This window comes from Notolepis coatsorum, assembly GCF_963971535.1.
Source record: "Notolepis coatsorum genome assembly, chromosome: 2".
Taxonomy (NCBI): Eukaryota; Metazoa; Chordata; class Actinopteri; order Aulopiformes; family Paralepididae; genus Notolepis; species Notolepis coatsorum.
Window position 1 is genome coordinate 76,649,678 of NC_140166.1, and position 17,337 is coordinate 76,667,014.

A 17,337-nucleotide genomic window follows, 5' to 3' on the forward strand; every position below is an offset into this window, starting at 1 on the left:
GCACACTTTAGTGTTTATTGCCTGCAGTGTGCACACTTTCCACTACTCTCGCCCTTCCTAGCTGGTCCAGGTCACCTCAATTATTATCCTGAGAATGTGTCAGAGACGCTGTCATGTGTTGTTGTAGGAAAAGTTAGTCAAGATCGAAATCCAAATGATGATGAACCTCGTCTTTTTCTTCACAGGGTCAATCCCTCATCTGGCGGAGCTGTAGAACTGCCAGCACTGCTGAGATATGCCCAAAAGAAGCCCTCTTCACCAACTTGTCAAAAGGTGAACATCAATGTAATTTCCTACATACTACACATACACTCATACACCGTACTGCAGGAGCCGTTGCTTGCTCAAGGGCACTTAAAGGACCATATAGACCGCCGCAACACTTCCGGTATTCCTGAATCATGGGAGAGAGAGCGGGGGGGGGGGGGTTAATGAATGTGGATGAGAGCCTTGACAATAAGTGGTACTTGTAGCTACGGCTGTGGGGGTGCTGGAGACATGATCCAACTTTTATACGCCTCAGTCTCCCGCATGCGGAGCTCGGGGAGTAGGTGCGGAAAAGTGACTATAGCTCGGCAGAGAAAGTGCTGATCAACTTGGGATTGGTCTCTCCGTGTTCAGGAGACTCGGCTGTATAAAAGTCTCTTGGATCATGTCTCCAGCACCCCCACAGCCGTAGCTACAACCACTTAATGTCAAGGCTCTCATCCACATTCAGTTTAACTTTTACTTATCATTACCGGAGATGGTTCTATTTTAGGGTAACAGCAAGAAGTTCTGCATGTGGGTCTCATGGACAATGAGAGCTAGCATGTTTTTTTTTCTTTTTCTGGGACACTGCAACTAACAGTCGAGACTAGAGGTGTCGTGGGCCTAACTTGACAAAACACCAGTGAAGGGAGGTGCCCACTTGAAAACCCTGCTGATATGCTGCCTCTCAATACCTATCTATCTACACATTGGAGTGTGGTGGCCTTTAGGAGCCATGTGGTAGGGTATGTACTAGCATTGGCATTGTCATTACCTGGAGCTCGCTCGACAGGGCCCGCTTGATGGGGTACTGGTCTGTTGGAAGTTGCCAATGTGTTTGGGCTTTGGGGTCCGTAAGGGGCCATGTACTTCCATAGTATAATTATTTATAGGCTTGTTAAACTTCCTTTTGGCAATGTGATGGGGTTTCTTCATTGAGCACTTGTCTTTATCATTGGGGCACACGTATCATGTGTTTTATTGTAAATAGGGCGTGTGTTGTAGTTGATCTCAGCTTACCTTACTAAACGCCCTTCACACTGCCATTGGTGTTGAAAAAGGGTGGGAAATAAATAGACCATGAGACTTGAAAGTTGCTAGGGCATAGGTTATTCAACCTTGTGAATATGACAGCAACGCTTTACTCTAGCTAACACTCTACTACAAGCACATCAAACCTAAATTGGGCGCTTGTGCCCAGGTGCTCCCGGTTGATGCACAAATTTGAATGGCTTGTTGTAAGTTGTAGTCGTTTTTTTTTTGTCACAGTTCGCTACAGGTTTTCGGTACAGTGCGGGAAAGTTTGGCTTTCCATGTTCCACTCAGTGGTGATGTTGTGTGCTGTTACTGTGAACTAGGGCTGTCAACGAATATTCTATATTCAAATTAATAATCCACTTGTGAAAAAATATATATATTAGATTGTGAAGAAATAAAACCGACTTGGGCCTGAATGTGCTGCATCACTTTAATTGAGCTGAGGAACGTGTAGTAACAAATGGACAACAACCGTGACCATCGGTCACGAAGACGGTGATTTGCACTCTGAGCAATCTCAAGCCTCGGTTGGAAATACTTTGTGGAACCTCGAGACAAAGTTGTATGCAAGCTGTGTAAACTACAGCCTTTTTTTTTATGCTAACGCTATTTTGGGAGGTATAGCGTCAAGAATGTAAGTAGCCTACTTTTCAGTTTTTAGCACTTTATTGTAAATCATCCCTCAGGGTAAAACTTTATTGAATAGAGAAAGAAGCGTCATGTAGGTCCCCAATGGTTTGATTACTATTTCCCGTTTCATGCCATGGAAAAGATATTGTTTCATGTTTATCACACATTGTTCGGAGGCGTGTTGGCGTGTGTGAATGTCCTTTCTATATGCCGTAAACTTTAATTAATTTGATCTCCCGAGAGACAGCTCTTTCTCAATATAGCCCCAATTCCTCATCACACAATGAGAGAGAGGCTGCGTGTGTTGGTGTGGTGTAGGTCAGGTCTTCTAGCTCTGGCTTGTCGTTTGTTTAAATTACAGGATTACATTGTAATCTCTCAGTGGTGTGCATGGACTGAGCGAACAACATCCGGCCCTTTTGCGCAAGTTATATTTTGGGAAGGGGGTGAACTTGGAGTTTTGAAGTTAGTTCCGCATGCAAAAAAAAAGAAGTCGGCACGCGCGTTCCGTTAGTGGTTAAAGTAACGTTGTATTCGTTCGGTACACAGCACGTACTGAACCGAAGGTCCGGTACAAATACTTGTACCGTTACACCCCTACTTGTAGTAAAGTAATATAGTAACGTTAGCTAAAGTAAAGATGCTGTCACTGCTGTGGTTTTCACAAGGGTGAATTACCTACGCCTAGTGTCGTGGAATATTTTAAAGGAGCCAAGACGGTGAACTGTAGAAATTCAGATAGTAGTTTATTTTCTGTGGCCACAGAAAGTATCCTCAGTTTACAATCGGAGTAACACAAACCAGTGTAACACAATTGTCTGACCAGAAAGTGAGAGAGAGAGCTCTTGTCAGACTTGCTACACAATAAATACACAGTACCTCACTGCATTGTACCTCACTGTTACTTTTTTTTTTACTCTGTATTGTATATATGTATATTGATTGACTGAACACTTTTTGTTTACGTACAGTACTCTTGACTTTGTCTATTTTATACTTTATATCTATTTTATCTAGCACACTCTCAGGAAATCATATGGAAAAAAGCGTTTCATGGAAAAATATTCTCTATTTTACTATGACAACTATTAAAGAAACTTGAAACTTGTTTGACATGATGAAAAATTTAAAATGGAAAACATCTATGAGATTATGGGTTTTGTCATATCGGACACAAGATTGATGATGAAGACAACAAGAAAAGAACAAGATGTGATTTTCTTGATATCTAAGTCAAGCTGTCCTGACCCCTTAAGTTGTTTTAAGAACACCATCAGACTGTCGCCTGGCCTACATTTACATTTACATTTAGTCATTTAGCTGACGCTTTTATCCAAAGCGACTTACAAGTTCTGTGCGACAAGACAGCAAGAAGGGTATAACTCTATCAGCTGAGTAACAATGTTCATCAAAGTGTTGCGTGTTACAGTGTAGGTTAGTTTATTAGGACAAGTGCATGACAGTAAGGTTAGTCGGGGTTAGATTTTTTTTTTTTTTTTTTTTTTATCATTTCAGATAATGGTTGAAGAAGTGAGTCTTTAGTCGACGGCGAAAGATTGGACGGGATTCGGCTGTCCTAACTGGGATGGGTAGTTCATTCCACCATTGTGGGGCAAGGACTGAGAATAGGCGGCTTCTCTTTGATGACCCTCCGGGAGCTTGGATAGGAGTAGATCTGAGGCGGCCAGAAGATGCAGAGCGTAGGGGTCTTGAGGGTGTGTAGTTAGAGACCATTGACCGGAGGTAGGCGGGAGCGGTTCCCTTTGCCGCACGGTATGCTAGGTCGAGGGCCTTGAAGCGGATACGTGCAGCAATGGGGAGCCAGTGCAGGTCCCTAAGAAGTGGGGTGACATGGGCCGACTTCGGTAGGTTTGAGATCAGGCGGGCCGCTGCGTTTTGAATGAGTTGAAGAGGCTTGGTGGCAGTGGCCGGGAGGCCAGCTAGCAGTGCGCTGCAGTAGTCGAGGCGGGAGATGACTGTTGATTGGACGAGGAGTTGGGTGGCTTCTTTTGTCAGGAATGGGCGTATCCTTCTGACGTTGCTCAGGAGGAATCTGCAGGTTCTGGTTGTCGCTGCGATGTGAGCCTAGTGTCTTGTTAAACTATTTAAAGCTTTGTACAGAGAAATATGTATTTAGACAGAGCTATAAACATGCTGTCTGTACATTGTACACACTAATAGGCCCAGTAAGCTGTACAAATGATGTAATAGGATGAAACGTATAATATTTTCCAGGCGGCTGGGTGGTGCAGCGGTCATTGCGCTCGTCACCAACGCACGAGACACCGGTATCGAATCCGGCTGTCTGCGTTGCCTCCGGCTTGGTCCGGCCGTCATACTAACTCAATTGGCAGAGTTAGCGGGTGGGAAGTCGATGGGTGGTAATCTGGACGTTGTAAACAGCGACTCCTACAGGTCGGTTGGGGCGTCTGCACAGCAGAGACAGGAAAATGGCGGGGGCAGTGTGAGCCTCCTACACGTTACTCCTCGCCAAATGAGAGTCCGTGCTGGCAGGTGAAAAGATGCGACTGGCTGCCTACACATGTATCGGAGGGGACATACGATGGGCTTCTATCCTCCCTACAACCGGCCAGTGGGGAGCACATGCGAGCAACGTTCAAGACAGGGGAGGGGAGAATTGGCACGGCTAAATTGGGATGGGAGAAAAATAGAAAAAGAGGAGAAAAAGTGGATAAAAAAATATATATATAAGTCATGTGTCAGGGAGTATATTTCCACCCCTTTTCAACTCTAATGGCAGTGTGAAAGGTAGGCTAGGCTGAGTTGTACCACATCTCAACCTATTAACACAACATTTGTTAAAGACGGGTACAATCTCTGGTGTGAGGGAGAGAGGGAGAGGGAAATACTTGCAGCAAGCTATCTCATTGATTTGGGTTGAATTCCCTTTTGCGGCTGTTGTGAGGTTAGAGGCTGGCGGTTCAGGGTCTGGCTCTGCTGTGTTTTCTTGATGTAAAGTCATAAAATTGCATTATCCCACCCATGGCACGGGACGCCATTGTGTCTGACGTAGGGCTGGGCGATATGGCCAAAAATGTTATCGTGATTTATATAAAAAAAAAAAAAAAAAAATCATATACCGGTAGTTCGATATTCTTTTGTCATTGCCGCCATCTTTAGTGTTACAGCCCCTCACACTCCAGTTCTCAGGTTGCAGCTGGTTTGAAAGCGAAAGTACCAAAAAAAGTGCCTGTGGCTCCAGGGGCGTTGGAACAGTTCTGGCTCTGCTAGTTTCTTTTCTATCTTTTGGTGCTTTTTTGGTGGACAAACCACCACACGTGACTCGCGACTGGAGACTAGCTCTGCTAGCACACATAGCCTACTGTGTACAGACGGTTTCAAACTGTATTTTAAATTAGAAGGCAAACCAAATAAATGGACAAGAGAGAAATAAATCTCACTTTCGTCAGTATTGTCAATTGGTCAAGCAAAGCCATTACTTTAAGTTGCAGGCAAGAAAGACAAGTCTGTCCACTCTCTGGTTTTAAAGCTGCCCTGTTGCAGTTCACAAAAAAAAAAAATTAAAAGTATTTTTTTATCGACCACGTTTCATATCGATGAGGAAAAATATATCGTGATAATTATCGTTTTATCGCCCAGCTCTCTGATGATCAATACCGGCATATAGTGATACACGTATAGTGATGCATGATATATCGGCCATGGCCGTTTTTTTACACATCGGTATCGGTCCGATATCAAGATGGGGCCGATATGGGCAGATTTTTTTTAAATCTTTTTTTTTAAATCTTTTTACATGTTTTGGCCTTAAATAGTTTCAAAATATCAGTCATTTCTGAAAATAAGTTACAAAAGTAAAAAAAAATTATGCGTTTTGGAAAATAGCTCTTTATTTGATTATCATAAAAAAGTGTTTTCTATACAGAGATATCGACATCGGTAAATATCGGTATCGGCCACAATTTTCACATCGGTGCATCACTACCGGCGTATGACGGGATGTCTAACTAATGAGTGTGTGCGGTCAAGGAGGTATAATAGGAACTGTGTGCTACACAAAATGTGCAGTCCGTTTTCATCTTCATCACCATGTAACATTAGCAGGTTTTCCCCCGAAATTAGTCCCAAAATTCCCTGATCCTATTTCTATGGGTCCCAGGATGATGAGGCTTGAGCCCTGGAGAGGAGAGAGTGTTCATTCACTCCCTGCTCGCACATTTCCCTGTCAATCTGGACTATCGAACCTTAAGGTCACAGGCCTGCTTCCTTATCCTTTTAGGAAACCGATATCCCATTACAAACTAGCCCTGCATTTGCATGTGCCCTCTCGTCTCCCCCATCCCTGTCTGAAGCAGCTGCAACCATCGCCCGTCTCCGTCGTAGCCTTGGCACAGAGTGAATTAAAGTTTCACGTTTTGTTTTATTTGTCACATATAAGGTAGGCTACATGTACATTACATTGAAATGCTTGGTTCTGAGATTGTGCTTCATACAGTGAGAAAGGTAAAAAGAATAAAGACCAAACACTATACAAAATATACAAAACTAAAGTGCAAAAATGAGGTAGTGATGTAGTGTAAATCTTTTTGTAATAAATAGATACAAATATGGTGTAGTGTTTAAATTAAAGTGAATGTTAAAGGTGAATGTGTGCATGTGGATGTGTGCAATGACTATAGATGGATGGGTTAGTGTTGCATAGAGTCATTGAGCATTCTGATGGCCTGGGGATAGAAGGCGAACCAACATGTGAAATCTGAAAGCAGCAGTGTTTTATATGCAACTGGCATTACGCTGCTGCTGAAATATAATACACCACTTCGAAGTTAACTTTCAGCAACAGGAAAACAGACATGCGACTTCACAATAGTATCCTATAGTAGTGTTACACAGGGTTCGCACGAGGTCCTTGAAGTGCTAAAGGGCTTGATTTTTTGCCCAAAAAAAGTCAAGGCCTGGAATTCCTTAAACCGCCCCTTTTTTAACAAAGTGCTTAAAAAGTCCTTGAAATTCAAATCAACCATTTCGCATTAAAAGTATTCTTCACCCATGATACAATTGTTCTGAATCAAGAAATAAATTTATTTTATGTAACTAATTGTCGGAAATTGGTTTTAAGTCATAAATATTGGATCCGATTTATTTTCTATAAAAAAACAGCGTTTTAAAAGTTAATTGTATCCTTTTAAATGTCCTTTTAAAATGAAAAATCGTGCTTAGGAAAGTACTTGAAAGTCCTTGAATTTCATTTAGCAATGTCTGTGGAAACCCTGGTTACAGCAAACACAATAATTCATATCTGAAATAAAACAACATTCGGAAGATCTTGATATGTTTTAGTTTGGAATAAAGTGTTCCACATGCACCAATGGTTTATTTCTTCTTCCTGGAGGTGGCCCTTACTATGCGCAAGTCTTCTATAGTCGTGTTCGGTGGGCCAATTGTCATTTCAAAATGCACACAGACCAGCAGACATTTACATTTTAGAAGCTGATATCTAGCTCTACGTTCGTTATTGCTCTGTGCCATTTCCCCTCGCAGGTTATGTTGTGGCTACATTGAGCCGTCAATTAATGGAAGGTATATTACTCTCAGTTACTTGTATTATTAAATTAGAACATAACGTAATCATGCCTTTGCAGAAACAACAGCTTTGTGGATGGTAAAATATCCGTTGGTTAATAATAAACTATTTGTATAGCACCTTTCATACAAGAATTGCAGCTCAAAGTGCTTCACAATAGCAAAAATAAGGTGGGCATAACATTTGCACAAAATTGGCAGATCAAGAGCAATGCATAAAATAAGTACATTAAATCACATAGTTCTTCACATTAGGATCTAACGTCCCAATAGTCCTCTTTGTTTATGGTTTGATACATTTTATAATAGACAGTCAATGTAATACAAGAGCAAAATAGTGCAGTTCTGAATGACTGTTTTAAACAGTTTAAAAGCCTGACAGTCTTTCTTCCTGTTCGATACCCACACAGTTTATAACTTGACAGTCTTTCTTCCTGTTTGATACCCACACAGCTTAAAACCTGACGTCTTTCCTCCCTGTTTGATACCCACACAGCTTAAAACCTGACAGTCTTTCCTCCCTGTTTGATACCCACACAGCTTAAAACCTGACAGTTTTTCCTCCTTGTTTGATAACCACACAGTTTAAAAGGTTCACCCTCTTCAAAATGTTCCGTCTGTCAGAACGGACACAAATCTGTCTTGAGACGGACACGGTGCCAGCCCCGTCCATCAAACGGATACTACTCCTCATTGAAAGATAATTTTAAAAGAAAACAGACGTTGATGGACAAACAAAACGTATATTAATGTAGCCACAGCTGTTTCTGTGGGCAGTGAAAGCTCTGCTGTTTGTGTGTGGATCGGGGCCATTCCCACCAACTGCCACACAACAAGCATTGGTTTACAGGGGTGACATGAAGGAACTAACTGGAACTATCTGCCAAAAAGCTAAAACCTATAGTGGCTAACTATGCTGGCGCCCGAAACGGGTCAACTAACCCTGGAGCTAGCTCACACTGCAGGGTTCCCACTCGTCCTGGAAAACCTGGAAAATGTACTAAAATTACCAAATATGCTGGTAAACAATGTATGTTGTCTTGGAGATTTCTTATAGTATTTTAGCACCTCACTTAGATCGCCTATGTATAAGTGTGTGTTTTATTTGAAACTCGACTGATGGTAGGATTATACTATAGCAACACTGCCCATTTGTGGCCCACGCTTGTCTTTGTTTTGGCCAGTCATGACATTTGACAAGCTCATGCTTATTTTCCTTATTTTTTTAAGTGCTGTAAAATCCTAACTGTAATGACTATAAAACGTACATTTTGTGCAGCTAAAAAGTACATAATCTTGCGTTTTACAGCAATGTACAGCACAGCGCTACTTACCTGTTAAATGAGGTCATTTACGAGGAAGTGTTGGCACACAGGAGCTGTCGCTCCCAACAAGAGGACCTTATTGTGTACAGTTAACAGTAAGACACTTCATCATGAACCCGGCACCATTAAAAAGGAGGAATATAACTGTGGTTAAATGTGTCGATACTTGGCCTACCGGAAAATGTTATGAAGATGACCGTTTGTGAGCAAGTGCTGTAGAGGAAAAACTCTTGTCCTGGGAAAATTATTTCTCAAAAAGAGTGTGAACCCTGACGGCAGTCCTCTGGGTCTTTGTGATCTACAGTGCATGTAGAAGAATTGCATTTTAGATTGTGGCGCTTTTGTAGGCCTTGTTGACAAGTCCATGCTGTGTGCACTTATCTTAACTCTGACTTAGGGATGTTATTTTGAGGGCCGACTATCCGCTGTCATTTACCGATTGAATACCGGGACTAAAGTGCTTCCCTGTTCACTTAGCAGCAGCAGGCTGAAGGCGAATTCCACTGAAATTGACTTTAATGTTGTTGTCCTGGAGAAGTATTGATCTCAAGAACTCGTGTTTAAAATCCAGCAAATAAAAGTTTCTAGGAAAATACATGTTTACTATCGCATCAAAGCAGCATACCGTAATTCCTCTAATAGTAACCCCGGCTTGTATTTGTTTTAACTGTAGCGGGTACCAGGCTTGTATTAGGAGGAGGCCTATATTTCAAATTTTCAAACGGATCATAATGAATAAATCAACATTTTGTGTCAGTTTGAACCCAGTAAAATACCAGACACCGATACCTGTTATTTGACATTATTTGTGTGACATCTGTCCCCTGTTTCCGACCAGAGGTTAGGTGCGGATGAAGCTTCCACGTGCGACATGTAACAGAATGCTGAACCATCACTGCAGACGGAACCCGGAGCTGGAAGAGGAGCTGCAGATCCAGGCGGCCGTGGCCTCGGGGGATGTGTACACCGTCCGGAGGATGCTGGAGCAGGGCTACTCGCCCAAGATCCGCGACACCAACGGCTGGACGCTGCTCCATGTCTCCGCTGCCAAGGGGAAGGAGAGATGTGTCCGCATCTTCCTGGAGCACGGAGGTCAGCCGGGGCTTTATTTTTTTTAATAGAAGGTTCTTTCTGTGCAGCATGGAGGTCAGCCGGGGCTTTATTCTTTAATAGAAGGGTTTTTCTGGACCATGGAGGTCAGCTGGGGCTTTATTTTTTAATAGAAGGGTTTTCTGGAGCATGGAGGTCAGCTGGGGCTTTATTTTTTAATAGAAGGGTCTTTCTGGAGCATGGAGGTCAGCCGGGGCTTTATTCTTTAATAGAAGGGTTTTTCTGGAGCATGGAGGTCAGCCGGGGCTTTATTTTTTAATAGAAGGGTTTTTCTGGAGCATGGAGGTCAGCTGGGGCTTTATTTTTTAATAGAAGGGTCTTTCTGGAGCATGGAGGTCAGCTGGGGCTTTATTTTTTTTTAGAAGGGTCTTTCTGTGCAGCATGGAGGTCAGCCGGGGCTTTATTCTTTAATAGAAGGGTCTTTCTGTGCAGCATGGAGGTCAGCCGGGGCTTTATTCTTTAATAGAAGGGTCTTTCTGCAGCATGGAGGTCAGCCGGGGCTTTATTCTTTAATAGAAGGGTCTTTCTGGATGTCAGCTGGGGCTTTCTTTTTTTAAATAGAATCGTCTTTCTGGAGGTCAGCTGGGCTTCCTTTTTTAAATAGAAGGGTTTTTCAGGAGCATGGAGGTCAGCTGGGTTTTCTTTTTGAATAGAAGGGTCTTTCTGAAGCATGGAGGTCAGAGGTGTTCTGGTGGATAGAAGGGTCTCTGCTGCATGGAGCTCAGAGAGGTGTTCTGGTGGATAGAAGGGTCTTTCTGAAGCATGGAGCTCAGAGAGGTGTTCTGTTGGATAGAAGGGTCTCTGCTGCATGGAGCTCAGAGAGGTGTTCTGTTGGATAGAAGGGTCTCTGCTGCATGGAGGTCAGAGAGCTCAGAGAGGTGTTCTGTTGGATAGAAGGGTCTCTGCTGCATGGAGCTCAGAGAGGTGTTCTGTTGGATAGAAGGGTCTCTGCTGCATGGAGGTCAGAGGTGTTCTGTTGGATAGAAGGGTCTCTGCTGCATGGAGCTCAGGTGTTCTGTTGGATAGAAGGGTCTCTGCTGCATGGAGGTCAGAGGTGTTCTGTTGGATAGAAGGGTCTCTGCTGCATGGAGCTCAGAGAGGTGTTCTGTTGGATAGAAGGGTCTCTGCTGCATGGAGCTCAGAGAGGTGTTCTGTTGGATAGAAGGGTCTCTGCTGCATGGAGGTCAGAGGTGTTCTGTTGGATAGAAGGGTCTCTGGAGCATGGAGCTCAGTAGGGCTGACCTTCGATTTTTTTTTTGGAATTCGAAGCTTCAGGGCCGAGATTCGATTTTAATTCGAAGCTTCAAGATAAAAAAAATATATATATTGATAAAAATTATATATATATTTTTTTATATTTTTTTGTTGTGGGACTTGTACAGCACTTTGTTCAACTTTGTCAGTGCTGTAAAGTTTAAACATTTTTAAATCTTAGACAAACAAAACACTTGCTTTCATGAAATATTGTAAACAGTCATTTGAGGCTTTATAAAAGCAGCACAATGAACACAAATCTGTCAGTGCAGAGTCCGACCTCTTAAATAACAAACAGCATTGCTTGTTGTAGTTAACAAAGAGAGGCAGAGTTGATTTAGCACAAAAAAAATCACTTATTATTTTGTATTTTTTAATAATCACATTTTATTTTCATATTCGAATCCCATGCCCATCGAACGAAGCTTCGAAGTATTTAAGACAGCCCTAGAGCTCAGAGAGGCTTTCTGTTGGATAGAAGGGTCTCTGGAGCATGGAGCTCAGAGAGGTGTTCTGTTGGATAGAAGGGTCTCTGCTGCATGGAGGTCAGAGGTGTTCTGTTGGATAGAAGGGTCTCTGCTGCATGGAGGTCAGAGAGGTGTTCTGTTGGATAGAAGGGTCTCTGGAGCATGGAGCTCAGAGAGGTGTTCTGTTGGATAGAAGGGTCTCTGGAGCATGGAGCTCAGAGAGGTGTTCTGTTGGATAGAAGGGTCTCTGGAGCATGGAGCTCAGAGAGGTGTTCTGTTGGATAGAAGGGTCTCTGCTGCATGGAGCTCAGAGAGGTGTTCTGTTGGATAGAAGGGTCAAGTCAAGTCAAGAGTTTTAATTGTCACGGCATACAGGTATACAATGAAATGCGGGTTCTCTGCTGCATGGAGGTCAGAGGTGTTCTGTTGGATAGAAGGGTCTCTGCTGCATGGAGCTCAGAGAGGTGTTCTGTTGGATAGAAGGGTCTCTGCTGCATGGAGCTCAGAGAGGTGTTCTGTTGGATAGAAGGGTCTCTGCTGCATGGAGGTCAGAGGTGTTCTGTTGGATAGAAGGGTCTCTGCTGCATGGAGCTCAGAGAGGTGTTCTGTTGGATAGAAGGGTCTGCTGCATGGAGCTCAGAGAGGTGTTCTGTTGGATAGAAGGGTCTCTGCTGCATGGAGGTCAGAGAGGTGTTCTGTTGGATTGAAGGGTCTCTGGAGCATGGAGCTCAGAGAGGTGTTCTGTTGGATAGAAGGGTCTCTGCTGCATGGAGGTCAGAGAGGTGTTCTGTTGGATTGAAGGGTCTCTGGAGCATGGAGCTCAGAGAGGTGTTCTGTTGGATAGAAGGGTCTCTGGAGCATGGAGCTCAGAGAGGTGTTCTGTTGGATAGAAGGGTCTCTGCTGCATGGAGGTCAGAGAGGTGTTCTGTTGGATAGAAGGGTCTTTCTGGAGCATGGAGCTCAGAGAGGTGTTCTGTTGGATAGAAGGGTCTTTCTGGAGGTCAGCTGGGCTTTCTTTTTGAATAGAAGGTCTTTCTGGAGCATGGAGGTCAGAGGTGTTCTTTTGGATAGAAGGGTCTCTGCTGCATGGAGGTCAGAGAGGTGTTCTGTTGGATAGAAGGGTCTCTGGAGCATGGAGGTCAGAGAGGTGTTCTGGTGGATATAAGGGTCTCTGGAGCATGGAGCTCAGAGAGGTGTTCTGTTGGATAGAAGGGTCTCTGCTGCATGGAGGTCAGAGAGGTGTTCTGTTGGATCGAAGGGTCTTTCTGTAGCATGGAGGTCAGAGAGGAGTTATTTTGGATAGAAGGGTCTTTCTGGAGGTCAGCTGGGCTTTCTTTTTGAATAGATCTTTCTGGTCGCGGTCAGGTGGCATAGCGGAGATTGCGTTCGTCACCAACGCCGGAGACGCTGGATTCGCCTGTTCGAATCCAGCTCCCGGCGTTGTCACCAGCTTGGCTGGCCATTCACACTAATACAATTGGCAGTATTAGAGGGTGGGAAAGCTGGAGGGGTGGGTCCGGGTCGTTGTAAACAGCGACTCCTACAGTTCGGTCGGGGCGCCTGCTCAGCGCGGATAGGATCTAAGGGGGGTAGTGTGATCCTTCCACACGTTACACCCTCTCAGTGAGAGTCCGCGCTGCCAGGTGAAAAGGAGCGGTTGATTGGCTAGACGTGTGTCGGAGGAAGCACGTGATAGCCTCCACTCTCCCAGACGACTGTGGGGGGTAAGTGCGCAGCGACCAGGAAGGAGATTGGGAATTGGCATAACGATATAAAAAAAAAAGGTCTTTCTGGAGCATGGAGGTCAGAGAGGAGTTCTTTTGGATAGAAGGGTCTTTCTGGAGGTCAGCTGGGCTTTCTTTTTGAATAGAAGGTCTTTCTGGAGCATGGAGGTCAGAGGTGTTCTTTTGAATTGAAGGAGTTGCATGTTAAACGTTTCAGTGTTCATAGTTGTAGCTAGGGATGCACGATATTGATTTTGACACCGATACCGATAACTTTATGCTCCTCAAGCCGATACCGATAACCGATATTTATTGTATTATAATATTTTTTTTAACTGTATATATATATATATATATATATATATTATTTTTATCATTTTTTTTTTTTTTTTTTTAGTATTTATAAGCTCCGACGTCAGCGGTACTGCTATCGGTACTCGAGAAATTATGGAGGTTTTTTTTGAGGAATTTAAACGTCGCAAACTAATCTTGTTGGCCGTTGTCTATATCTCTCCTGCCTCTGTGTCTCTCTGCCTGCGCGGGGAGCGGGCTGCCTGCTCTCTCCTCTCTTCCCCTCCCACACACACACACACACTCACTCACACACACACACACCGAGTACAGACAGCTCTGCTCTCATAATGGCGGACAGAACGAAATGTTCAAAAGTCTGGGTCTATTTTACTAAAGTCGATGCTGACAACGCTCGTTGCCACAAGTGCAACAAGACATTTGCCAGTAATGTATAAGCGCTGGTACTTGTCAATGTGGCTGGCGGGGAGATAACGTTAGCTCCGAGTAGAGTAATGGCTGACAATCCGGAGGTAAATAAACGAACGAGAGCTTCTGATTGGTGGTAAGAAGAAGAGGTGGGTGCAAGCCGTGGGACGTAATTGGCAGATCGACTGTCTGTCTCCGAATGTAACGTGACTACGTCACAGCCAAGAAAGGGAGCGCTGGATTTGTGTAAAACTCCCTGTTCCTAAACCACACGCTATCAGTTTTACCACAGTACTGCCAAAACGGGAGGAGGCTATAATAAAAACAAGCGCCCTTCATCCAAATCCACCCACACCGGATTTCTTTTAACCAAAAAATGTATTATGTTATCGGAGCTATCAATAACGTTATCGAGTTTATCGGGATGACGTCATAATTGCTGATATCGGCCCGATAATTATCGTGCATCCCTAGTTGTAGCCTGTATTTTGATTAGGCGTATAAATCACCAGGGATCTCACAGATTCTATGCAGTTATGATTTTTAAGGGCTGCCATTCGATAATTAAATTATTCTCGTGCATCACACATTTTTATTCGACTCATTCAGAATAATCCTATAATTTGTATTTTATCTTTTTGCACCAGTTCACTGCATGATATATTGTTGTTCCATGTCATTGTTGCTTCCAGCCATACATTTCATGTTATAACTTGTGTTCCCCAATGACCCCCCATGAATTCCTGTGATCCCACTGCATACAGTACAATACATAGAAAAACTGCAAATGGTTCCCACTGTAGGCTACCGGTTCTTAATATAACAGTATGACGGAGTGCAAAAACAACACCTAATTCCAACATTCCAACACATGCTCTTGTGAGCTAGTGCATGCAAAGTCCATAAATCGGTGGTTGGCACATTATTATTTATATTTAATATTATTATCTATATTTAATTCAACTTGATTGATATTTAATTCAACTAAGGAACCTCATTTTCATATGAGACCAATGCCACACTGTGAGAACTCCTAATGAAGTTGAATTAAACGACACGATCAAGGTCTACCTCACCACCAACACTAGAGGGCAGTACACTACCAGTTTGGAAGTGTCAAACCATTTTCTCATCTGCACTCCAGTTAATGTCTGTGTGGATCTCTGTGATAGAGGGTTGTTAGATATTCAGTTGTGAAGCTGCTCAAGGCTCTTATTTCATAATGGGACTCCTTAAAAACTTAGTATTTCATGTATAAACCCACCCCTACCTTGACCCTAACCTTGACCTCATTGGACCTCATGGCCTGCCTCAATTGCCCATTGGACATGAGATACAACACTTTTAGTGAGTCCCACTTCATAGTAGTTACGACTTTATATAAATGGTAAATGGTGCATTTATATAGCTTTTTTTGTTTTGTTCCTCCCATCTTACCCATTCACTCACACATTCACACACCGACGGCGGAGGCGACCATGCAAGGTGCCGACCTGCTCATCGGGAGCAGTTGGGGGTTAAGTGGCTTGCTCAAGGACACTTCGACATGCTGCCCGGGAATCAAACCGGGAACCTTCCTATTATGAGACGACTGCTCTACGATGGGGAGGGGGCAGGGGAGTAGGCATATAGTTAATTATAGAATAGTCATATAGTTGATTCCAGCAGGTCTCTCTCTACACTCTTTGTATGGCAGATTTCTCAAGGGGAAAAGGTGTTTAGAAAGGGTGTCTTCTCTTCTGTGGCTGGCGGTCATCTCTGCCGAAATAGTCACTGCAGATCAAATCTGTGGAAACGCACAAACCATCTTATTAATTCTTACACTTATTCTTCCTTATTCTAACACATATTCTTACTTATTCTAACATGTATTCTGACTTATTCTAACACTTATTCATTCTTATTCTATCACTTATTCTTACTTAAAATATTATTATTATTCTAACACGTATTCTTACTTAAAATATTATTATTATTCTAACACTTATTCTTACTTATTCTATCACTTATTCTTACTTATTCTATCACTTATTCTTACTTATTCTATCACTTATTCTAACACTTATTCTAACACTTATTCTATCACTTATTCTAACACTTATTCTAACACTTATTCTAACACCTATTCTTACTTATTCTAACACGTATTCTTACTTATTCTAACACGTATTCTTACTTATTCTAACACTTATTCTATCACTTATTCTAACACTTATTCTAACACTTATTCTAACACCTATTCTTACTTATTCTAACACTTATTCTAACACCTATTCTTACTTATTCTAACACTTATTCTAACACGTATTCTTACTTATTCTAACACGTATTCTTACTTATTCTAACACTTATTCTAACACGTATTCTTACTTATTCTATCACGTATTCTTACTTATTCTAACACTTATTCTAACACGTATTCTTACTTATTCTAACACTTATTCTAACACGTATTCTTACTTATTCTAACACTTATTCTAACACGTATTCTTACTTATTCTAACACGTATTCTTACTTATTCTAACACTTATTCTAACACGTATTCTTACTTATTCTAACACTTATTCTAACACGTATTCTTACTTATTCTAACACTTATTCTAACACGTATTCTTACTTATTCTATCACGTATTCTTACTTATTCTATCATGTATTCTTACTTAAAATATTATTATTCTAACAATTATTCTTACTTATTCTAACACTTCTTACTTATTCTAACACTTATTCTAACACCTATTCTTACTTATTCTAACACGTATTCTTACTTATTCTAACACGTATTCTTACTTATTCTAACACTTATTCTTACTTATTCTAACACTTATTCTTACTTATTCTAACACGTATTCTTACTTATTCTAACACTTATTCTAACACCTATTCTTACTTATTCTTACTTATTCTAACACTTATTCTAACACTTATTCTAACACTTATTCTAAGACTTATTCTAACACTTATTCTAACACTTATTCTAACACTTATTCTAACACTTATTCTAACACGTATTCTTACTTATTCTAACACTTATTCTAACACTTATTCTAACACTTATTCTAACACGTATTCTTACTTATTCTAACACTTATTCTTACTTATTCTATCACGTATTCTTACTTATTCTATCACGTATTCTTACTTATTCTATCACGTATTCTTACTTATTCTATCACGTATTCTTACTTATTCTATCACGTATTCTTACTTATTCTATCACGTATTCTTACTTATTCTATCACGTATTCTTACT

The 17,337-nt window shown here is 42.0% G+C and overlaps 1 protein-coding gene across 1 annotated transcript in view; it reads left to right on the plus strand.

The window, feature by feature from the left end:
* Positions 1–17,337, plus strand: part of asb7 (ankyrin repeat and SOCS box containing 7) — a 42,172-nt gene that overhangs the window by 980 nt on the left and 23,855 nt on the right. Inside the window, exons 2-3 of the mRNA XM_084307308.1 lie at positions 186–273; positions 9,646–9,899. Of these exons, the coding sequence (XP_084163434.1) occupies positions 9,659–9,899 (241 nt within the window). The 5' untranslated portion in view covers positions 186–273; positions 9,646–9,658. The remainder of the gene's footprint in view (positions 1–185; positions 274–9,645; positions 9,900–17,337) is intronic.